The 25,348-nt window shown below is 44.0% G+C and overlaps 1 protein-coding gene across 1 annotated transcript in view; it reads right to left on the bottom strand.

The window, feature by feature from the left end:
* fbxl17 (F-box and leucine-rich repeat protein 17) overlaps positions 1-25,348 on the bottom strand; it is a 210,350-nt gene that overhangs the window by 63,023 nt on the left and 121,979 nt on the right. Inside the window, exon 9 of the mRNA XM_076731680.1 lies at positions 6,958-7,034. Coding sequence (XP_076587795.1) covers positions 6,958-7,034 — 77 coding nt within the window. The remainder of the gene's footprint in view (positions 1-6,957; positions 7,035-25,348) is intronic.

Genomic DNA, 25,348 nt, shown 5'->3' with positions numbered 1-25,348 from the left:
GGGAGTGAGTGTGTATCAGAATTTCCCCAGTGGCAAAGGAAACCTGTTAAAGTACACAAAAGCTCACACAAAGGCATGTAAACAAGCACACAGTCGCACAAACGCACACACATGCAGCCATACTTCATTTTTGAGGTTCTGCTCAAGGGGAGGGGCAAGGAAGCCCCATCTATCAACGTTCAGTGCATTTAGAGCAAAGCGCCTCAGATGAAAGCGAGAGCTGAAAGATGAATGGAAAGAGGGATGAGAGGGGAAAAAAGAGAGGAGGAAGCGGTTTGGTGTTGGGAAAAAAAAAATGGAGAAAAATGTGGATGCATGTTAAATATGTACGAGCTACAAAGGGGGTGATCAAATAAGAGAATAAGACACTAAAAATTGAATGACAGCAATAATCTCACAAGCTGACACATGGGTAAATACAGATGGACATAACAATGAAACGCACAATCTGAGAAGCTCAGTCCTTCTTATACAACAACGCAACACAATCACAACAGTCTGGAAGATGGGCTGTCGTTGTCAACATTTCTTATTAGGTGAAATGAAGCTGTGGAGACGCTCGTTCAGGAAGTTTTTTCCCCCACTTTTAATTCCAATGTTTACATGAATTCTAACCTTAAAGCTCCCCAATGTACAACTACAAGGGTCACCTGGATGATTTAACTGCATGTAGGATTGTTAGTTTTAATTACTTCGACGGTGTTTTTTCAGCTTGTTTGCTGAGGCGGATGGCTCTAAATACTATGATGTAGGTGAGCCTCAGCTGTCTGAAGCACAATTTGGAGCTGTAGCGAATTCAAAATGCTTCATATTCCCAATTGGGAACCGTAAACTGAGCCACAGATGCAGGACCAAAATTGACACAGAACCTGAAGGTAAACTTCTTTACACTGAAGCTCAGTGCTACTTGCAGCACACACATCAGAATTTGTTGCTCGCTTGCCAAGCGCTTATATTCTGTACTGGTGATGCAGCCAGGGGGATTTCATGTCCATCTAGAAGCGCTCAAAATACCAGCCAACTTACATTGTCTTTGCAAAAAAAAAAAAAAAAAAAAATGAATAGGACTTTGACTTGCATCAGTCTGGAAGCCTCAAGTAAGCCCTCCCACTTCGTAACTCTATAGCAGCTCTGCTTGAGGCCTCTAAAAGTAGACCAAAGCTGCTCCTTTTCTTCCCTCTCACTCATACACAGTCTCCCTCAGGTGTCTCACTCGATCTTGTATTCGCACAGATGTACACAGGAGGCCGTGACTGACAAGGTAAGGGATCGTGGGGAGGCGTGCGGGTGAAAGAGGAGAATTACCATATGTAAAGAACGGAGGTGCCAAGGTCTCTCTTTTTGTCCCCGGATAAAGCAGGTGGGCTACAAGGGACAAGATAAGTGCAGGTAGATGTAACACAGTCACAGTGCAGACACGCAAATGCATGCATGTGAATGTAAAACACACACACGTAAGAACAAAGGACGCACACAGACAATGAGTGGGGGAGTGAGAGGAGACAGGGAGGTATCGCTGTCTATCCAGTTGTGTTGAAGATACAGTATGGGCCACCGGCTGTGTATGCGCTGGTCAGTGAGGATGGCAGTGGTGGTGTAGAGATCTGATTAGCACTGGGAGCAAAGCTGAGTAGGGTTTCTCATCAGGATCGGTTTTCAAACCAATGCTATAATGGCACTTTTATTTCTGTAGGGGAGATGGGCAAACTGAGACCACACCGTCTGCAGGTCAGTGGGAATTAGGAACTTCGGTTGTCGTCCTTTTTATTGTTTATAGGGAGCAAGCGTTGTCTCCGGTGACTTTCAGGTAACTTCATCACGTTATGGAAGCAGCCTCATGCATCCATTTGTGCTGTCTTTAATTTACATAATTCACCTGCAAGCCTCCACATGATCTCTTACCTTTTCCAGGCAGCTCAGGAGGCAGCGCCTGAGACAGGGTTGGCAGTTCGATCCCTAGCTCATCAAGTCCCACATGTCTCACAAGTTATTATTCTACTATTAAACCAGGTAAGACCCAAAATCTCTGCTCAAGACAGCAGTGTTACAGTGTTTCAAGAAGCATACATGCAAACCTTAAAAACACACACTGCAACAGCCCAAAAGGTTTCCACTAGGAGTAACATGCTGCATCTTCAGAAATGATGCCAATTCAAAAACACACATGCAATGAAAAAAACAACGGAAGAGTGGACAACAATGGAAAAATGCTGCAAAGGACAAACCGTGCTGCAGAATGCTAAAACAAATACATTAGCACCAAATATGCTGCAAATACAAAAAGCAATGCAAAGTCTAAAACACACAAACTCTGAAAACAAACAGACAAACGCTGAATATCCAGTCAACACAGTGCAAGTGTTCCAGGCCTCTAAGAGGAACACTGAGTGGATCAGCCTGGTTGTCGACCGGAGAGAGAGAGACAGAGACAGAGAGGACAAGGGGAAGAGCGTCTAGCTAAGGAAGCCATTACAAGATCCAACTGAATTTGCCACCAAACCCTTCACTACATTTAACTGCCTTAATTGGGATCAGCCTATCCACTTGCAGATCTTTCTGGTTTCAGGCTGCAGGAGCAGAAAAAATACAGGCCTGTTTGCCCATTTCAGAGCGAATCTTAGGGACGGACAGTAAGAAGGTATCATTAGAGCACAAGCAACAGTTACTCATTTTAATTGAGATATACCCACGAAGATATGGGGGAGCAGTCCAAGGATGGATTTATAAATAAACAAGTGTCCTTGAGGAAAGACGCAGAACCCCAAAGTGCTCCTGATGGTCAGGTCAGCACTTTGCATTGTAGCTCGCTGCCATTAGTGTGTGAGTGTGTGTGTGTGTGAATGGGTGAACTGTAAAGCGCTTTGGACCAAAGTGCTGTATAAATGGAGCCATTTATCATTCAAGGTGAGTCATTGCATGGTATCCTCTCAGGTACTGGAAGAGTTTAAAAGACATTTTCTTTAGCAATAACTTCACTAACTGAACACTCTCTTTCATGAGACTTGAAAAAGCCTGTTTTTTTTTAACTTAAATTTAATCAAAATTAAAAATCAAAATCTTGAAAAGAGACAAGCTTGTCACGTGGGACAATCTGTTTCTAGGCCACAACCTCTCCAACTCAGACCAGCACCACTTTAACTGCTGTAACAGGAGATTCAGATACATAATTACTGAATGTGTTGGAAAGTGTCTCTGCAGCCCTGGAAGCTGGGAGGTGGCAGTGATTCGTGGGCACTCTGAAGATTACAGGTTCTTAAACAAGGGGTCACGACTTGAAATTGCTCAAAGGCCTGCAGCTGGAAGGGTCCCCATATGAAAAGCTGTATTATCTAAATAACCTTGGGTCTCAGGGTAATGCTAAATGTATTCCATATGGATTCCCTGCTTTTGGAGTCCAATAACTACAGAGTACCCCTGCTGTCTGAGCAGATGAGGTATACTTCATGCGCTGTTTGTGGATACCCTCGACCACACTGAAGTAAATACTTGTGGAAATATCATTACCTCTATAATTAATGGATAGAAAATGTCAATTAAATTATATGTTTCTCTTAATTAAACGAACCAGTGTTGTAGTTTAAAGTCTTTCATGGATCTTCAAAATTACTGTTTGCTCACTTGTCTTATTTTTCTCTTCTTTTCACAGTGGAATGTACTGTACCATCTGCACTTTATGCCTCTTAAGTTGATCTTGGTTTATGGGCACATATTGCAGTGTTGATGCATGTGTATGAACTGGTGTGTGGTGGGTGTTAATAGCTTTTGAAAAAGTCAGGGAGGCGTGCAAAAATGCCCGAAAAGTTAGAAAACACAACGTGCACAAAAAGATTAAGTGGCACAAAGAAAACAGAGTGTGGAATGAAAGACGGAGGAAATCAGGACAGAGCGCTTTTAGAGGTTTAACAAAATCTTTCAGTAGCGTGACCATTATTCATCATCAATCATTAGTTCCAGGTGTGAAAAAACAGTTACTGAAATGTATAAATCTTCCACAACATGTGGATTTAACAGCAGGATTAAAGAATCCAGGTGTTTTAAACAAGTCTTTATCCTGCCTTGAATACAACCAAAATGGTCTTTAAGCTAATTACTTTTCATGTTCTTTGATGAATGGGTGAGAAGTCCAGGAAGTTTGCTTTTTTGTTTTTCTTCATGGCACTAATAGGGCTTTCAGTAAGACCATTACGCCCCAAAAAGCTCTATCTTCGCTTTTTCCATTTGTTTCCTCTTCCTCACAAAATAATCTCCAAAACCATCTGCGCTGGGAGTAAAATTACATGTTGCCTTGCTCTCTCTTTCTGTCATCTAAACCTGTCTTTATGTCTGTCCTCACAGCTCCTATAAAATCACACAGGAAGCGAAAGCTGGGAGGAAAAAAACAGAACACTCAAACTCAAGAGGCTTGTGGACATCTCAAATGCACACAGAGAGGCCATTAATAAAAATAATTAGCGCAGGAGATGGGCGGAAAAAACGGGGGCCAGCTTGGCTGATGCAAAATCTCATTCTGTTATTTAATTTATCAGAGAGTGAAGCAGGAAGTCCACCAATCATTTCAGAGCACAAAGCTCCTACAAAAGGCATCTCTATCCTAGAAGGACACGCAGACACACACACGCATACACAAGGATCCCATCATCAGCCAGAGGGGGCCGGAGGGGTCATTAGCAAAGGAAGAAGATCAGATATCACCAATTCATCTTGGTCAAAATGATTAGAGAGTCACAGAGATCGAGAGGGATACGTATGATGGTGGTTGTGTGCATTCCTGGTTTAATGTACCATTGTGATCTGGGAGTCATTAATCAAAGGACCAGTGGATACACGCCCACAAACCGTTTCAGACACACACGCGCACACACAGAGTTCAAAAGGTTCAGAGAGGTCAAGGTAATTATTGTCACTGTAACTCACAGGAGTCAGCAGCTAACTGCAGCTTGTGTCGGAGAGTAATCATTTAAGTCTACACACACGACATAATCACAGTTTCACTCTGGAAACCTCTGACAATTAGTGCCTTTTTCCATATGTGTTGCCGCTGCCTAGTAAAACCACTACAGGATAAGGAAAAAGTGGTAACATACAAAGGGAAAAAATAAGTTTATAGCCAAGTAGCCATTAGCAGGAGCTGCAAATTTCTAACTGTCTAATGCCTCATTGAGAGAAATATACTGGTTTGCTGATTAATCTGAACGGCTCAACATTAGAAAAACTGGATTCCAAGATTCACTTCTCTCACAGTTGCTCACTGGCCACATGCGCCAAAACCAGTTCTCAGGCTTCCACTCTTCTTCTTCTCCATCTCAGCCTGCTCGAGACTTCATCTGGCCGAGCAGCTGACTTCCTGTTGGCTCTCCACACTCATGAAGGGGATGAGAGGCTCTTGTGGACTTTGCAAACTTAATTTGATCAAATTCTGATGATACAGAAAGTCACTTCAGGGGTTTGTGACACTCATAAAGCACCATTTCACAGCATGGCAGCAACTAATGATTATTTTCATTATTGATTAATCTGCTGATTGTTTTCACAATTAAGCGTTTCAGTGCATAAAATGCCAAGAAATTGAGAATCATCACAGTTTCCAAAATGACTTTGCATTTGTTTCTTCTGTCCAAAGCTCAAAGACTCTTCATTTATTTTCAGAAATGACAAACAAAAAAAGGAAATGCTTAAATTTAAGGCACTGGAATCTGCAGATGTTTTACGTTTTTGCTTGAAAAATGACTGAAATGATTAATCGATTATCAAACCAATCGAATGACCAACTCATTGTTGCATCTCTATGTTAAAGATGTTTCTTCCATCATGATTGGGAATGAGAAAACAGTCATTTATAAAGTCATTTGGCAAAACTACAACCAATTTCCCAGTATCACACACAATATCTCAGTGGGCTTTATGCATGCACATAAACAGCTCTCGACCAGCCTAAGCTCTCCAGAAAACACTAACAAGCAGAAGGTTGTTTGTCTGTTCTCTGAGCAGCTTCTTTATGCTGGTTTTCATCAGAAAAACACAAACTAACGCAATATTATCATGAACAGAAAACAGGTATAAAGCCTAACTACACAAAGCACAGACTCCTTACTTTTTTAAGCCTAAAATAAAAAAAAAAAACTCACCTTAAGCAGCCGGCATTAGAAAACTTCAGCAGAACAGCAGCTATCTCATTAGTCCCTTTGTGTGATATTAAATAGGCAATTTAAAAAAGATTCACTCTGACAATGGCGAGCAAGCATGATAAAAAAACAAGAGAAAACCAGAGCTGCTGAAAGTACGCAGGACTTATTAAAATCAAAATCAAGCAAACAAGCTTCATCCCAGTTCGATCGGCGTTTTGAGCACAATGCAGATTGTGTGTGTTTTGATTTGCTAAGATGATTGGAAATACAATAAGTGGCAAAAAAAGAACTTCAGATTGTGTTATATCGAGTAGCCACCTAGATGCAGCAGTTGGCCTCAAGCCGTCATTTGTGGATCTCTCAGTGTACACGCAAACACACACACATAAAGTGGCACTGCAACAACTAAACAAACAAACGCCGCCACACCGGAAAATCGAATAATTCATGCAAGCAGTGTAAGTCAGCATTGCATTCTTGATGCTTCAACTGCACATTGTGCTGTCGCTGATAAAAGACTCCAATATTCCTCAAGAGTCGGTGCCAAAGCAGTTTACTGCTGACTTGGTTGAGTTGGGAAAATTTCGACTCAAAGTTAAACTTCTAACTACAATATGAACATGTATGAACTGCAACAGGGAGATCGAGCGAACATTACTTTATTCTGTGTGAAACTTTTCAATAATATTTTTACTGTTTGCAAGTCTCATAAGGGCTGAGCTGTAAAATCAAATGAGTCCTGAATCATGGTAGTGACTGCGGGTAATAATGGTTATGATAATAATGTTGGAGGCTGACTGCAACAAAGGGACTGTGATCGAAAGTATCCTACCGTGGTCTGTGATTTTACAAGACACGAGATAGAGCTCCTTCAGACTTCTCCCCTCCTTGGCGATGATTTCCACACACCTACAGAGAGACACAAAGAGAGAACAAATGCTTTAAGTGTCACCCAAGGCATCTGTGTTCTGTATATTGCATTTCACTTTAGCTTGAAGGCAATTTTGCCCATCAAAAATGAATGCTCGCGCATATACAGCAGTGTTCCTTCTCTTAAAACTGCCCGTTACCCCCCCCGACACACACTCACACACACATGATGATTCCACAGTAAAGGTTAAACAGTACAGCTGCAGGGTCACAACTGCTCACAAATCCTGCCTCTGCTTCTTTTAACACACACACATTAATGATTTAACACCTAATCTGATTAAATAAGCATACACGAACACAGTGGGAGTATAAGTGTGTGTATGTGTCGAAAGCCAGTGCGTGCGTAGACACACACATACATATATAGTAAGCATGCTCACTTCAAAGAGGGATATCTGCATTCAGGCTAGTGCCTGAGCCCAAAGGACCTTCAGAGCATGTGTGTGTGCGGGTGTGTGTGTGTGTGAGAGAGAGTGTATACACCAGGGAGGGCTAAGGGGAAGATCAGAGTATCTGTATCAAATGATTCTCTTTAAATACCTCTAATGAGAGGAGCATGTGCAACAACTAGATTTTGATCAACGCATTTGACCTATTAACCTTCAGGAAAAAATGTTTTGATCTTTATGCTGGTGCTCAATCATGAATATTTATGAGACAAAAAAAGACAAGCACACACACACACACACACACACACACACACACACACACACACACACACACACACCTATACTGCACGGCTCTCAAATTAATGTGAAAGAAGCGCTGGCGCTGTGTGTGACGTTGATCTGTCTTCTATCATTGAGCTTCGTGTCGAAGTGAAACAGGGAACCTTATTGAGTTCTGGGGCCCACTAAGAACTGTGCTCATACGCTTTCACGCAATATGACTGACAACTGAGGTTATTCTGAAATGCATTGCTCATATTCTCTCGCTATCCGCTGGCTTATCTCACCGTAGGCCAAGCGTGATGCGTGAGGACTTGTTGAGAGAATCTGAGCTTCTTTTCTTTCACATTTTTTTTTTTTATGCTACATGCTCACTGTCTCGCAAACAGGAGTGAAAATAGGATGCAGGGAACAGGGAATTCAGCACGGAGAAACTTCCTCTGAAAACAAAGCCTGATTTGTAAGCTGGCGTGTTTTTGCTGCAGGATTGACTTAAGGTGGCACAATTCATGGATTTGACTTGACGTGCGACATATCGCACAGCTGGATCGAGAGGGAAAAGGTGCAAGAGAAAAGTTAAGAAGTGTGTTATAATTCTAAAATGCTTATTTCTGAGTGAAGCCGAAGCTGTTAAAATGTGCACTGGCCTGTCTGCTTTTCTTCACTGGGCTGCATCTTGATATTTCACATTTTCTCCCCCCCCTCCTCCTTTTCATTGTCCTCCCACCTCTTCTTGTTTATTTCTCTCTCTGCCTCTCACTCCGTTGCTCGCTTCTTCCCTTCTCTATCTTCTGCCCCTTTTCTCTCTCTGTGGTCCGCTTGAAGATAAGAAATATTCCACTCTTGAAAAAAGAGAAAGACCTGTTGCAATTGGTCATCCGTGACCCAACCTTGTGCTGTGGCCGGCATTGGATTACATTCAGTGCAGCCGGCGGGACCACAATATCATGCTGTGTGTCTTGGGGCTGTAGTATTAGAGCTGCTAATGAATGAATGCTCTGGGAAGACTTGGTGAGGAAACAGAAAAAAAGAAAGCGCAGCGACGAAGGCCGAGGCGGAGTGCATCCTCTGGGAGCTTGTTACACTGTGCCCAGGGTCAGAGCAAAAGCAATTAGATTAGACATCAATGAATGGGGGGTGGGGGGTGGGGGGGGGTGGAAAGAAAGTGCAGTGGGAAACAGAGTGAGTATAAATCTCTATACAGTATCTAGAGGTTGAGCAGAGACACAGAGGTGCATCATGGGAGGCTGACAGAGTTAAGGAAACAAGGGAGGAGAAGAAGAAAGAGTAAGGGGCCAAGGTGAGCTGAGTGAAGAGGATTAAGGAGACAGCCGAGGAGACGAGGAAGGACGGAGCAGAGGTGCGGGGTGTCATGGCTAACGCACGGTTCACATGAAAGGCCTTCAAGAAGCAACAAGCTCCCACCCACCTCCACTCAAACCCCACAAGGCTCAGCTGACATGAATTAGTGATCTTCTCTCTTTCAATAATGTACAGAGCCTGTGACAAAAGGCCCAGCCGGACGCGGTGTGCATGCCGAACACTTAGATAGAGGCGATGCTACGGGAGATAACGCTGAGAGGAGAACATTAGGATGCAGAGTGGGGAGAGCAAGTCAACAGCGTGGCAAGGTGATCGAGCTGGAGGAGCTGCTGGTGATGCTGAAAAAGGGAGGAAGAAGGAGCGGAAGGTAGGATGGAGGAGAGAGGAATGAGGAGGAAAATAAAACAGGGGGACGATACAGCTGATGCAGGTATGTGGGACGGAGGATTAGGAAAAGAGGAACTGGTGAAGTGTCAAAGAGAGCGTGTGCAGGATCACCATGATGAGGACACGGTGTGAGACGCAGGAAAATAAGGTAGAGAAAGGGAAACAAGGACTGGAAGACGTGTCAGCAAGCGGAGAGCGGAGCTTCAGGAAACAAAGAAGAAGTGAGGTGACGAGAGGATAAGTGGAGGAGGAAGGCAGACGGCACAAGATAACAAAAAATGAAGGGTGAGTTGAGGGAAAGGTTAATTAGGATGATTTAGAACAGTAACAGAAAAATGAGCAAGACGAAGAGCGCGAGACGACGAGGAGTAAATGATGATGACAAGTGAACAAGGCGAGAAAGTCGAGCAGGCTGTCTCCATGAAAGACGCTTCCACAAATATTACCGATGCACAAGAAAAGTCCAGAGAAAGCATTCGCTGTAGTTATGTGGGGAGCTAATATACAGCTCAAGGCCTCGCTTTTCCAATAAAATGACAATAAAACTGTTTCCATGACAACTAAGGTGGCGCATGTTCAAGCGATTAGCGTAGCCGGCAGGCAGAGGGGGGGGAGAAAGGAGCGAGGGAGCGAGCCTCATCAGGGGTCAGTGTGTGTTTGGCTCACTGTCTCCGTGCTGTCGGCACAAACAGCCAGAGGTAAACAATACGACTGTCACTCCTCCCTCTGTCGCATACGGACGACATCAAACCTCGATTCGGCTCTCAGCGAACTTCCTCAAACACACGTCACACACGCGTTTTCAATCTATATTGCATGACTGGACCCACACAACTGGACTTTGTTTAACCCTAAAACATCGTTCATATTTAATTTTGTTTTCTTGCCAGGCTGAATTAGCCGGCTGGCAAGAAAACAAAATTAAATATAAATGAACGGATGGAGCTTTTCTTTGACTCCACACTCAAGGATGAGAGTGTGTATCATAGCAAAAATAAAGCGTCTTCAACTTGAAAGAGAGGAAAGGTTTGAGACTCAGTGACACGATCACATTCTGCACACCTGAAATGCACAGGTGCTCATTTCTGCTCAGTCAAAACAATAACAAAGGCGTAGTTTGATGATGCGGTGAAGTAGCGTGGGATCACGGGAGCTGCTGTCTTCACTGTTAAACAACCACCACTGCGGATGACGAGGTCATGTGTTTAACGTATATACTTCATTTTTATTCATGTTATGTTGAGTCACGTTCGCCGACGTCCTTCCTCACTCTCTGAGGAGGGAAGTCTCTGGTGTTTCCCATGTTTACCCGGAAGTTCGAGTAACCCGACGGCCTAAAGGCGACCAAATGACACACACCGTTACCTTGAATAAAATTACTGATTTCTCTCCAGATTTTCCTTTGGCTTTTTGCCTTTATTTCACAGTGCAGCTGGAGACAGACAAGAAGGCGGGAATGGAGTGGGGATGCGATGCAGCGAGGGACTCCGGGTTGGGATCGAGCCCGGGCTGCTGCGGCACACATGATGGCTTTAAAGAGGTGTAGAGGGGCAGAAGCAGTCACGTACTTTCACAGCATCAGAAACAAAAAATAAAGTCATTTGCATTGCTGATGCATAACTGCTCTTCCTTTCGAGTTTTTAAGCAGAAAATTCAATTATGTTACTTTGAAACCATGGTAACTTCATCACCGCTAATTTATCTTGTGATTAACAAATGCATTTTCCAGGCTCTTACATGTAAATGAGGCCCAAAGGTATGACAAGCTAAGTAGTGCAGATTAAGGTGGAAATGCCACTCACCGAGGAGCCGAGATGTGTTTTTTAAAAGATCCATTTTTATTTCCCAGAATTAAATTTGCTCTTGGGCCGTATTTGCCCAACCTCTGCTCACTGCCATTGCAAAGCTTCATGCAGTATATTAGCTTACTGAAAATTATTTTACGTGTTAGAAACTGCCGCGGACTCATTATGACTTATTTCTATAAAGCTTCAAGTATAAAATGAATATAGCTCGTCTCATTAAAATGTTATTTAAATGCACTGAGGAGCATCACTGTAAAGATGTGTTTTTAATGACTCTGACAAGCTCTTGAATAATAAAAGCAAAGTGGTGGACCAGCATTATCAATGGGATCAAATCATATCTGCACTATACTATAGGTTAGGAAAATGGACTCTCAAGTGAAGGCCAACATATTGATGTATGTTCCTCTTCATCCTCATCCTGATAGCCGGAGGTCTAATAAGTCATCAACACCTAAGAAAACCAGCAAAGCCTATTAAAAAAATCACTCTGTATCTGCTGTATTATGGACACTTTCACATGAAAGATAGAAATAGAGGATTAGCAGCAGATAACCTCTTCTATCCGAGTTCTATAGTACGCTCCATTTTAGGACAACTGGCTTGACTGTGCTTTACTCGTGTGTGTGCATGCGTGTGTGTTTTGTTGTACAATCAGAAGTTAAACCTTGACAAAGCCGAGTGATTAGCCCTTAATCCCAGCTCACTGTTTGATCAAACTTAATCTCTTCTATGAGCTTGTTGCCATGCTCGTACGTTAAATTCGAAACCTTAAATGGCTATTTAAGATTTACACTCTGCACCGTATGCTAGTTTTTGCTGTCTGCCATTTTTATCCGTTTAGTTCTTTCGTATTTTTCGACGGACGTCCTGTTAATGTGTTCTAACTAAACAAACCTCAACATACAATCAGCATCAGTCAGCTGTGAAACATACAAGTCCAACCACTATATTGAACAATGTCCATAAATAGCTGGAAAGTGTCTATAGAGATCTGGGACAAGAGGGGAGGGACAAAGAGAGTGAGGGACAACCTTGTGTTTGAGTGTGTGTCAGTACGCAGAGTGCAGTTTGTGCTTGTGTGAATGCGTGCATTTGTCTCTCAGAGGTGAAGCTAATCTTCTTTTATGCAGCACAGCCAGAGGTATCCAAACAGACGGGCAGAAAGAGGAAGAATGGCAACAATACTTGAGAGAAACTGAGGTCCATATTTATCACAAAGACTGCAGACAGTCTTCTAGCCAAACAACATGTGTAGCGCTTCTCTTTAGCTAGCCGACCACAATGGAACAGGAACAAAGAGGCTGCTGGGAGAACGGTTGTAGGTAGGCGCACTAGCATGGTGCTCATCCCGCTCCTCACACGGCCCACAATTACACGGCTGCCTAGCCACACAAAAGGAGCAGGGAAATAGAAATGGATGATTCTTGAGAGAAGACGGCGAAAGAGAAAGAAAGTAAGCATGAAATGTATGAAGAAAAGTGGTTGAAGGTCTGGGGAGAGGTTGAAAACATAAAAGGAGGAGGAGGAGGAGGAGGCAGCAGCGGTGACAGACAAGACTTCAGACTTCCATGGCTGTCTTTAGACTTAATGAAATGGAAGGGCGGAGCAGCAAAGAGGAGGAGAGCAAGTCAAGATGGGGGTTTATACTTCTGAGGAGAACGCTCTTGCAAAAATGATTCTTGCTGTAAATTTTCTTTATATCGTCCATAAATCCATACACAAGTGTAAGGAGGCAGGGTTCAGCTTCCTGAGACGACGCGCAACACTGAGTTTCTGGAATCCTCCGTACAAAAAACTTTAAGACTTTTTTCATTGGGCTAATATAAATGGATATAAAAATATCCAATACCTCAAAAGAGCCCTTCAGTAAGCAAATAGTTCATAGTGAAGAAAAGCAACAATCTTAAAATGGAGCAATAGAGGTTTTATTGAATGGGGGGAAAACATCATTCATCACTTCATTGCTTTTGAAATTGCTGACCCTCTGATAATACGTGAAGACTTGGACTACTGTTCTTTTGCTTATTTGAGATATAATTAAAATATGTGTTCTCCACAAAAGATCAGATCGTTCAGGATCAGATTTTATTTTTCTTATCTTGGGAAGAGGCTGCTCGCTGCCAAAAATGATTTTAAATTCCAGAAAAAGGACCAACTTCAACACAAGTGAAAATTGAATGAGGCAGACAGATCTATCCCAGCAATCAGCAAGTCTTTTGTGGTTTCGTCAAACGTTGTGTTTTGTCATTACTTTCTAAGGATGTCATAGAAATTAATAATTAGAAAAATAAAAGAAAAACAATCGATCAAAGATGTGTTGCTTTTGCATCCACATCCTTCATTTTCTCCAGCTTTGTGTGACACTTTCTTTATAACGACTGTAAAATATGTAATAAAATGATGATAAAGTGCTCCCTCCTGTAGCCTCTTATGTGTAACCATAGAGTTCACAGACGTATCTATATTTGTTTATTGTTATGATAATATTACAAAATTGTAACCCCAAAGGTCTGTAAGACGCACCTTTCATCCCAGTCTGCTGTGTATTTCTGTGCATTTGGTTCGTGAGTGTAAGTTCCAGCCGTCTGAATCGGGGTCTGCTTCGGCAATTAGGGCCTGGATGATTTCCCAGGCTAGCCTGCCGTACCCACCGCTCAAATGAGAATCACATTCCTATTGTGTTCCACCACCGTTAATCATGTTTTCAAACGACTCTGAAAACGGCAGGGCATTCCAGCAGCTTGTCATCAGCCCGCTCAAAAATGTGCCGATGGGGTCATAACTGGAGCCATAAATGCCCATCATCCTCAGCTTTCCTGTCCAACCTGTGCCTTTTTTTGTTGTTTGTCTGGGAAAGGAGACATGTTCCAGGCCAACGCAGCTAACGGAAAGCAGAAACGCCAAGGCCCTTACATGCTGTCTCCTCTCATCCTAAGTGACGGTCGGGTTCTTTAAATGCTTGAAACACTTTCTTCAGCGATACTGTAAGTAATGCAGTAATCGCAGGGTAGAACTGCGCCACAGATGGTAAAAGTTTCAGTATAGACGCAGCAGGAGTTCTACGCTGAGCAAATGGCCATTCAGCCGTTCTGGAGGTATACATTAACTAATACTGAGTTCAAAAGTGCATCAGACGTGCAAACTTACGGCTGTTATTACATACAACAAATTCACCTTCTCCAAAAACAAGTGTCACTCACAAACCGCTTGATTTGTCCATCAAGAACCAGAGGGAAAAGCCAGCTAAGCACTTTGTGAGGTTAAGTGGCAGTTATTCACTTTAAGCTCATCCAAATGGACAGCCTGTTGCCTTGCCAACGCTGACGGGCCTCCGTGATGCGCATGCACAAACAGCATTTTGAAGCGGCTTCTCGGTTGCCAGCGAAACCGCACCGGCCTGACATCGCTCACACAGCATGGATTTCTGATCGCTCCCCAGTCCGCCTCGGCAGCTCCTTCCTCTGGTGCACCTGAGCAGTTTCCCCTGAGGACATGCAGGCGAGATACTCGGCTGCAAATGAACAACTGGGCTCTGTAAAGCACTGCCATGCCCCTATCTAACTCCACGGTCAGCCCACTGCAGCCATAACACAATAAATAACTGAGGAGAAGATGAGCACTGCCCTGTGGCAGATGGCGATAACACTTAGAGCCTCGGGTCTGAGTTGACACAGTGGTGTGTGAGTGTGTGTGTGCGCAGCAGAGAAGGTTAGTGGAGCTCTGCCCATGTGAGACGGACAGTTAGGTTAAAGATGGTTGCCCATGATAGATGTCACTGTGGGGAATAAAAGCAGCGGATGCATCTGCTTTCTTGGTGCCTCTCTTATTTCTGAAAGATGCAGTCAGGTAGAGCAGGAGGAAAAAAAAAAAAAATCCTCTCAGTACACTGGGTCTGTGTTTGATCATGGCCTCCACAGCTAAAATTAGGCTTGTGTTTTTTGATTTTGAAGAAAACTCACAATTTAAAGGACACATCAGCCTAAAAAGAGACCTTCTATTTTGGTTTCGCTGCAAAAAAAATCTTCACAAAAAGCACTTTCGCCATCAAATTCATATTTTTGTCAAACGAGTGGAACAAATCTGCCAGTGCAGCACAATTATTTCATTCATTTTCCAATCAAAAGCATCTTCATGGAGGATTCTTTTTTTTAAGATTATCTTTCGGCGTTTGCCTTCAGCGGAAAGTGACAGGAAGGACACAGAGGAAAAAAAACGGGGGAATGAGAGAGGGGTATGACCCCCAGCTGGAATCAAGCTAGGACAATGCAGCTATATGCTACGCATGTTAATCACAAGGCCCAAATGCAGCATGTTCTTAAATGTCTATGCCCAAAATGTCAACTACTAACAGAAATTAACTGATAAAAAAATGATTTTTTGCTATTTCTTTATTTCGGACACTGAAACATGCCGCTATAAAAATAAACTACAGCATTTTACTATGATTAAAAGTGATTTCTCCAGAGCAGATAAAACAACCAATAACTAGCAGCTAATAACAGAATCTTGTTTCAGGCACTGAAGAAAACAGCCAGTCTGACTGTGATAAATTGAGGTGAGCATGGCCCTCAGGGCTGCATATCGTAACTCTTCTGCTCCGCGTCCACATGCAGAGAGAGGTGAACTATCACGATGTTTACCAATAGGCCTGACACAGTGGCACACAGTAACACACAGTGTACACCCTCCGCCCACTCAGCCGTGCCTAATTGCTCTGCACTTTGATTACTGCCATCTATTTTAATGAGAGCTTACCAAACGCATTCTCTCCTGCCCGCTTTCTCTGTCAGACACGGCACACGCATGCAGGAGCGCGTGTGTGCGCGCCGCTTAGACACACATAAACACGGAGAAAAGAGACGAGAACAATACCGTGAACCATGTTTGTCCCAGTGGCAGGAAATTGGAGGGTGTTCATTAGGCTAATGGATATGAAGAGGAAGGGAGAAGGGGGATGAAGATAGAACGGGGGAGGACAGGAGGAAGTGAGGATGGGAGGGTGGGAGGCCACTGAATTAAACCACAACAAATTCTGCACAATGGCCCAACAAGTCATACTGCAGCATGTAATTTCCTCGCTACTATGATAAAGAGAGGAATACTTCAATTACACAGACTGGCTTTAATTACGCTGAATTTGCCTCATATGTCGTCTCCTGTTGAGAACGAATGAGCTGTTGCATTTTAGGTGGTGGTGGTGCTGCTGCTGCTGCACACTGCTCCTGCAGCTCGGGTGGATGGACCGGGCTTCATTAGGATTGCTGGTTTACCAGCACACACACACACTGGGATGACAAAGCCTAATCAATGGACTCACACTGTTTTAAAGACTCAGGGAGAGCAGGCACAGTAGATACCGAACTGGACAGGGTTGCTGATCGATGGAGAAAATGTGTGCTTTCCAGTGTGGCTTCAGTCATCCTTTATTTTCCTGTGCACATATCGTAGCATCTTTCACTGAGGCTGCACAGTGTATTTTCCTCAAAAGTCACAATACTTTATATCTCTCCCCACCCCGAGAGTGAAACAACATGAGTACGACAGCCCTGGACAAAAACTATGTTTCACAAAAAAACAGGAAAAGAACGTATATAAAGAGCACGAGAAAGCGAGAAAGACCAGAACAGGGAACAAAAAAAGAAAAGAAAAAAGGGAGGAGTGTGAAAGGAAAGAGAGGATGGAGCGCGACAACCGCATTACAACCACAGCTATGCCAGATCACAGCGTCACACTCTGTCTCATCACTTTACGAGACGTTAGGTCGTCCATGAAACTAGTTCAACATGTCTCTCGTGTAACAATCATCAATACCACAATACCACACATGCATACACACGCAGTGCAGACAATTGCTAAGTTGGAAAATGTTGTTCCAGGAAAACTGAGCTCCAAATGATGCCAAGATGAGGTCACAGCAGAGTGCAGAAAGTCAACCAGAAGAGGTGAACATATGAGCAAACTGAGGCCAAGACTTGTGTGTCCGATGTTTGAAAATATCGTTCTGAACGTAATAAAAACTCAAACCTTTACGGCCTGAATGGCCCCAGAGCTGCTCCTCACTGTGACAACAACCAGCCGCGACCCCTGACCTCTGACCTCTGACCGGAGACCCCACACTGACCTGACCATCACCCCTGTCTGTCACTGTCTACACAGCAACACGAGCAGGTGCTGATCACTTTGTCACAGCGAGCTAAAACGCTGTCGAAGAAAATATAATTACACAAAACACTGAACTGCCAACAGTCATGTTTAACACATGTGCTCCTCTCATGTAATTTCTATATGCTAACACGTGCTCCAACTGGATATTGTCAATATATGAATGAATGTTTGATTTATAGCACATAATGCCTTCCTACTCTCTTGGTGGTGTTCTCATAATATTAAAATATCAGAACATACCAATTAAATACACAAGGCACACTACAGATAAAAAAATCCGTAGGGCTCCAGTATACACTGCAAAAACTAGCTGCTAATCCAATTGTCTCCTCGCTGGGGACAGGAGACAGAAAGATCCTAATGAGAAACTGGTGGCTAAATAACCATGATGGTAATAACAGTGGGAGCATCTCTCAGTGCAGGCGTTTGACTCTGGTGACACACAGCCATTAGGTATTCATGAAAACAGATGTTGCTTGGCTCGCAAGCTCATTGGCCCAAACACGGCTCGAAAAAGCCAGAATCCTAAATGAATTTCCCAACGGAACGCACTGTTTGATCCCACGCCAAGAAAAAGTGAGGAGATTTTCATGCTATAGGAGGGGGGGGGGGGGAGAGATCGCAGGAGAAGGAGAGAGGAGGAGGGGGGAAAGGATGGAAGATGAGACGGGATAAAAGAGAGGAAGAGAGAGGGGAGTGTGGTCTATCCCGCTTGAAGTTGCTGTCTTCTGTCACGTCTCTTCAACAGCGAACCTCATCTCCTTCCCCTCATGTCCAAAGATGCCATCTTTAGCATTGGCTGAAGAAACAAAATCCTATTAGCTTGATAGCAAAGTGAATTTGTTGAAGCAGCCTCAACCAGGCGACGCTCCACTGGCTTATCACTGGCTAAGCAGACAGAGCTTAGGCAAGAGGAGGACAGAGGAGAATGGTTGAGGAGACACATGGCGGGGGGACCAGGGGAGTTAAGGTCCCTTTATATACAGGCCTGTATAAGTGGTGCTGTAGGAGTGGGGCTCCTTACCATCTTAACCCCCACAACCCCCTACCCCAGCAGATTATTCTGATCATTAAAAAAAAAAAGCCATATTTGATTTGTTTTAATGATTTGCATCACAAAAACTAATTTCACACCTTTTAATTCTGTTCATTAGATTCTGGGACGAAACGAGCAGCAAATTTGTTCTTTCTCCCCATGTTTCTCTTCACTCTGTATTTCTGGAAACATTTTCAGAAGAGAACCGGTTATACTGGCCAGCGTCCATTTACATTTCACTGCATCACACTGAAAAACTTCTGCGACTGGGAACATAAAATCCGGCTAAAAACACCTTTAAAATATTCTACACAACAATACAACACCGATTTCAAAAAAAGCTAAGACGCTGTGTGAAACGTAAACAAAAACACTGGTTTTAAAGTGTGCGTGCGTGCGTGTGTGTGTGTGTGTGCGTGTGTGTGTGTTTCAATAAGCTGCCAGATGGGTCAAAGACTATTTCCCACTATCCATGCACTGTGTAAGTATGTTAGAAAACTTTAATAAGTATATAGATCACCACCCCAGCAGAAGTTAATCACTCTCTATTCTGTCCCTTTTTTATATCCGTCCATCTTTGTCTTCATAAAACAGTGAGTGTCAATGAGCTGTACATTCACCTGAAAACATGACGAAGAGGATGAGGATGTAGTCCAAGAGGATAGGGAACCAGATGTATAGCCTTTGTTATCTTTCTTTTCCATAACTATGGATATTACAGTCATCATCCTCACAAAGATCTTCTCTTTAGCGTGCTGGCAAATTGACCACGGCTGGTGGTTTGGAGAGACAGAGGCAGGAAGACAGAGTAGAAGAACAGGCTTTAATAGACAGTGCTGTTGATGGATGTGATTATAGCCCCTTCATGCTGCCCATCCATTCTCTATAGATTCCAGATGATAACAGTCCTTGGACCCTCTCTCTCTCTCTTTCTCTCCCCCTCAGTGTTCTTCTCTCATCCTGTGCTTTCCACCCCTTTCTGTGAACGTCCAGTCTTCTTCTCCTGTCTTTCTGTTTCTATTTATCCCTGATTTCTCTCTGTTCTTGCCTCTCTAAACCCCGTGCACTGTCTTTAATTCCCTCCTCCCCATAACACCACCTTCTTCTCACAATCACTTCCCCTCTACCCTCCTCAGATGCTTCACAGGGAGCCAACAAACCACATCACATATCTGAGACCCCCCTCCCGCTCCCCCCCCTTCTCCTCCAAAACAACCCCTCTTATACTCCTACTATCTTTTTCTCTTTGCCACTGCCTCTCCTCCTTTCATGGCCATCATCCCAGCGCGCCTCCTTACAGTTTACGACAGTGTTCACATTTCCAAAGAAAAAATACCCCCCAGCGAGTGGTGCGTGTTTGCTTCGAAACACATTAGCAGCGTCGAGCAAAAGCGCTATGACAAATGACAGGAGGCTAACAGTGGGGATCCTGCTGGTCATTCAGCCAACCAGCAGAAGTACTGGAGTGCGCTCCGCCGCAACACTGAGGCTCAAAGTGAAACCAATCCTCCAACGTCGTACAATATCTGCCTTAATCTTACTCAAGCTCCGCTCATTACACACTCAGCATGGGCCGGAGACAGGCAGCACAGGCAGCTATGCAGCTGGGATTTGTACACCAACTGTGTGTGAGTTTGTGTGTGTGTGTGTGTGTGTGTGTGTGTGTGTGTCAACGCAATGATGTGGTATCGCTATCACTGCTAAGACGAAGCCACAGCAAAAGGGTGTGTAATACGCCATGACACTGTACGCAGATCAAGTAGATTTATAGTCCCCATCATCCCCTCCCATAAGAGACAAAACCATAGAGAATGTTAATTTCCACCGCCATAAACAACCACAATAAGCATCACACTGACATGTGAGCATGTTTGCACGCTTGCGTAACAATCAGCATGCTGGGATACAGAGAGTCTGCGTACATGACATGCATAGTGTAGATGTGCAAGTATGTGCTTGTGTGTTTCACCATATGTGTGCGAACGCTAGTGTGTGCATGTGCATAAGTAAGCGGTTGTGCACATGTCTCCTTCTTACCTCATTACCACAGTGAAAAAAAAAAAAACCTGCGCATGCGTCGTTCGTCGCCTCCGTCATGCGAGGTGAGGTCATCCAGAGTAAAATCAGACAATCCTAATTGTGCAGGGTGATAATGTACCCACATAAAGACTAACATATTTCAACCCGCAATAACGCTCTCTGTAATCCAGCAACTTTTCAGCACCCTCCAGAACCCAGCTTACATTCAAGGACGGGCGGAGGAAGGGCTGCGCCAAAAGCTGGAGGGCTGATGTGAAAAACAGACGCAAAAATCTGAATAAAAAAATCATTTTTGAGCCGTAAAGACACAAACGAAAGCAAAAATCACTTCCTTGCATACATTATTTTCTCACATGTTTAAACAAGCATATACTGACACGCATGGACAGAAAGTCTACCCAAAGCAGCAGACTGGAGGGTTGGAGTGGTACAGCTCCCAGTCTGCCAGTTCAGTTTTATGTCTCGGCTTTGATACAAATCCGCACAGCATGGGAGCTCACTCCACCACCTGAGGTGTGTGTGTGTTTATGCGTGTGTCTGTATATGCGCGGCTATGAATGTCCAATCCACCACCTGTTTGTCAGCGCAGAAAGCCAAACTCCATTCCACTTCCAGAGGATGCACTGGGACGTCTGTGCGCACGTGCACCAGCGTTTCCACGTGTGTGTTCACGCGCACGTGTTCTGCATGCGAGTGTGTACCTGTGGTGTGTGATCCATTCTGTTTTCCACATGAAGCTGTTCCTCATTAATCAATTTATGGAGGGACAGCTATATGAACCGGGGCTCTCTTCCACTCCTTCACAATAAAACCTCACTGGGCTTCTTTCCTCCTCCAGCTCACATAACCCACCTTCTGGCCAGATCAGGTCATACACAGTAACAAGAAAAACCACAATGAGGATCACTGGCCTGAGCCAAACACATGCTATGATTATTCAATTTTTCAGCTCAGCTCCTGTGGGCGTATATACTATACACACTTTCAAGCTATTGTTTTTACTGAAATGTTAAGATCACAATTTCCTCGCCAAAGTTTCTTTCGCAGCAAAGTTTGTGCGAGTGACCTAATGTCTGCATTGAAAGAAGTAAATCAGATTTTGCTTCCAAATTGTATAGTTTATGATACTTTTTCCAACAATCTGGATTATCAGGTCCAAATACCACATTGAATCTTTGAGGTACGATGGCTGTGAAGTGTGTAACAATGACAGATGGCCAAAAATAAAAGTCAAAAAGAAACTGTGTTTAAAAAATTATGCAGTGGGGCACCTGACAGCCGGGCCAATCTGTTCGACCACATGTCCCATAACCTAAACTTTTCTCATTTCTCATGAACTCTACAGAGAGAACATGACAAATGCAGCAGAACAATGTTTTATCTCATCTGACATCTTGACAACAAGGAAATAAACATAAGCTGACAGCCAATCCGATCGCCCATCTGCTGGTCTGCCTCGCAGTGGTTGGATCGCCCGACAAGCGGTGACGGAATAATTTCAGTCAGGGACACACCCCAGAGATGGTAAGTGGGGGTGTGTGTGGGGGGGGGTTAAGGTAAGGAGAGAAAAGAAGGCAATACGTGGAAAGTTGAGTGGGCAGCCACATGGCATCTCCAGGCAATTTGATTGGTGGAGGCACACAGGCAGCCAGGCAGGAAGACTAGGAAATGTAATTCAGGGAGGCTGTCTGAATATGACATCTCTGGGAGCTATTCAATCTGCAGCCAAACCCTCAAGTGGCGCCTCGCCTGGCATGGTGGCAGCAAGGTTACAACTGTGAGCTCACTGCCTGTCAACCCCACTACACCCTCTGTGGAGAAAAAGATATGACGGAGGAGAGGAGAGGAGAGGAGAGGAGAGGAGAGGACAGGAGAGGAGAGGAGAGGAGAGGACAGGAGAGGAGAGGAGAGGAGAGGAGAGGAGAGGAGAGGAGAGGAGAGGAGAGGGCAGCAGAAATACTAGAATGAAGATAAATATATCTATATCCTGACAATGTAACTAAAAAAAGGCACAGCCAAGAATAAACAAGATTTAAAAGGAGTGGTTGAACGTTTGAAAAGAAAGGCGGAGGGAATGCCAAGAGATGGAGGCACAATGGGACTCCGGAGAATGAATGGGAGAAAGACTAAGGAAGGAAAGGCGGAGTGAGTGAGAAAGTGATCCAGGCGCCGGCTGTGATTCTTCTCTGTCAAGCATGGCTCATAGAGAGTAGTGATAATTGACAACAGTGGCTGACATTCTTCACCAGACCACTCTATTCATTACAAAACCAACCCCCCCCCCCCCACCCCCACCCCACTATGCCTTAAGAAGTACATTAAGCAAAGATGCTGCATAGCTGTGTCTCGTACAGAATGCCTTGTATTAAACGCTGTAGCATTTACAAGGAGTAATGTAAAGCGATGTGGAGGGACTAGATCAGGCATTGTGCTTTGGGTCAATGGTGGAATCCAGCAAATCACAGTCGATACAGCTAGAGAGCGAAATGCGCTTTAAACAAAATACACAATAAGATAATAAATTCAACAAGAAACTCTGTTTGTGTGTACGTGAATGGAAAAAGTCGAAAAAACATTGTGTGTATTATTCTTTGTCCTGAGGGCCTGATTACTCATGTGTGAACAGTGAAGCATCGGCCACTTTATTAGGCACACCTGTGGCCTTATCTGTAATGCAATCTAATACAACTGTTCTGCCAAGTTCACCATTATGACACCGATCACCGATTTTTTTTTACATCACTGTCATACAGGTGTTAATTAAACTACGTTTCAGCATCAAGGTCATAGTTTGTGGTGGTGTTTTACTGTAAAAGAATTTGAAGCCCAAACCAACACCACGACCTCAATAACAAACACATACACCACCACATACATGTACGCAACATGTGATGATCCCCTTTTGTGTTTCACCAGAACGCACCTGGGCCATAGAGGGATGACATCATGGGAGGAAATGAGTGAGAGCAAACAGTTCAGATGCTGCCATTCAGCTCCGCTCCCTGTCATTCACATCCATTTGGCTTCCCTGCGGTCTTTCCTGCTGGTTTGCTGGGCTGAACAGCAGCTCCTGAAGATTCTTATCAGTCAAGTTATGACTTCACTGTCTGGTCCTCACCAGTCAGCATTCATCCTCTGAGATAGGCAATGACAGCTCACTATTGGATACAGCTCCAGGAATCTTTTATCAAGCCCATTCATTCATACTTGCATACAGATCGAGAAATTCAGAGACACACAAAGGCGCACAAACAGAATCACTCACCCCGCCTCACTCCCTCCTACACAGACGCACTCATCTACCATTTCATCCCAAAGAGACTGTACACATTCAAACAAACAGGGGAGACTGTTATTGTCTGAATGCAATTATCTTGTACTGTCCATCTCCTTGACTGCTGTGGGACAAAGGGCCCTCTGTTGATGAGGCTAGCAGCGTGTGAATAGGAGGTTAGACATCCTTGGCCTTTTCCATGGCTGTGGACATTCAATCTGCCATCCACACATCCCAGTGGATCTGATAACACTAAACAAACCCCAGAGAGAGAGAGGGGGAAAAAGCCAGACGCTAATGGCTTTAGTATTGTGTGTAAATCCTCTCTTATCTGCCTGCTCTCTGTGTTAAGAGACTGGTCAAGGGCAGTGGGAAAGAATAAACCCTATAACCACAATGTTGTCTGCCAGCGTTCACCTCAACGTAAACAGTTTAGAATACGGACGGCCATGCAGAGACAAGCACGAACACGCCGACACACACATACATGTAAACACAAGGCTCGCTATCCAGGCTGATGCCAGGAAAGGCTGACCTGGCATTAGACTGGAGCTAATTATTCTCAGCCTCTCAGATTCTCCCATTGGAGTCTCATATCAGCGCGCGCACACACGCGCACACACACACAGACACACACACACACACACACACACACACACACACACACACACACACACACACACACACGTGCACGCACGCACACACACACTCACTAATTGTTGTGCTGATTCTCTCTTTAGCGCTGTCTTGTCTGCGTCTCGTGGCGACAGAACAGTAAGAGGGAGAAAATTAGTGGAAAGGTAAAGGGAGCGCGGATGGGAGGAAAAGAAAAGACATGGCGGATTATCCCCCTAATCCCCCCCATCCCATTTTAGGGGAGGGAGGCTCAGCTTCTAAGACATTAAGAGTACAGTAGGAACCTGTTTCTCTTTCTTCCTCCACCTGTCTCACTCTCCTCTTCTTTTTTCCACATCCCCAGCTCTGAGACGCTTACTCCTCATGGACATCACAAGCTATACTGACTGGTAAAAGAAATGTATAACACAGTTTCTGATTCCTGACTGATTTCCTCTGTCTGCGTGGAGCTAATATTATAACAAAGGATATTTAGCCAAAGTAACGGACGGGCTGCTTGGTTGCAGCAGCAGTGGCACTTGTGTGTAGAGCGACAAATACACGGCCTTCCTGGAATTTACAGCCATGTTGGATCAAAAGGTGTTTCAGCATATTGCTGTGTTGCCACTCTTACTTAAAATTATCATTTTAAAGACATTATAACTAGGACGGATTTTATTCTTCTTCGTGAAAAGAAGCCGCGCTTTGGACCAGTTTCCGGCAGCACTCGTCAGAAAAGTTTGCCGAAGACATGCAAAGAAAAGTCCCCAGCTGGAAGTGAACTGGGCCACAACAATACTTTCAATCCTTTTTTTTGTTTTTCTTTTAATTAACATGTTACTTTTATTTCATTTTCAAATGCTTTCATTTGTGCAACCACCATTTTCAACAACAGACTTTTCACACAAACGTTTGACCACAAAGAGAACAGCACATTGTCTGCAACACGAGGCTTTTCTCAGCCATTCAAACCA

The sequence above is a fragment of the Chaetodon auriga genome, chromosome 5, assembly GCF_051107435.1.
Source record: "Chaetodon auriga isolate fChaAug3 chromosome 5, fChaAug3.hap1, whole genome shotgun sequence".
Taxonomy (NCBI): Eukaryota; Metazoa; Chordata; class Actinopteri; order Chaetodontiformes; family Chaetodontidae; genus Chaetodon; species Chaetodon auriga.
This window is presented reverse-complemented; position numbering and strand designations above follow the sequence as displayed.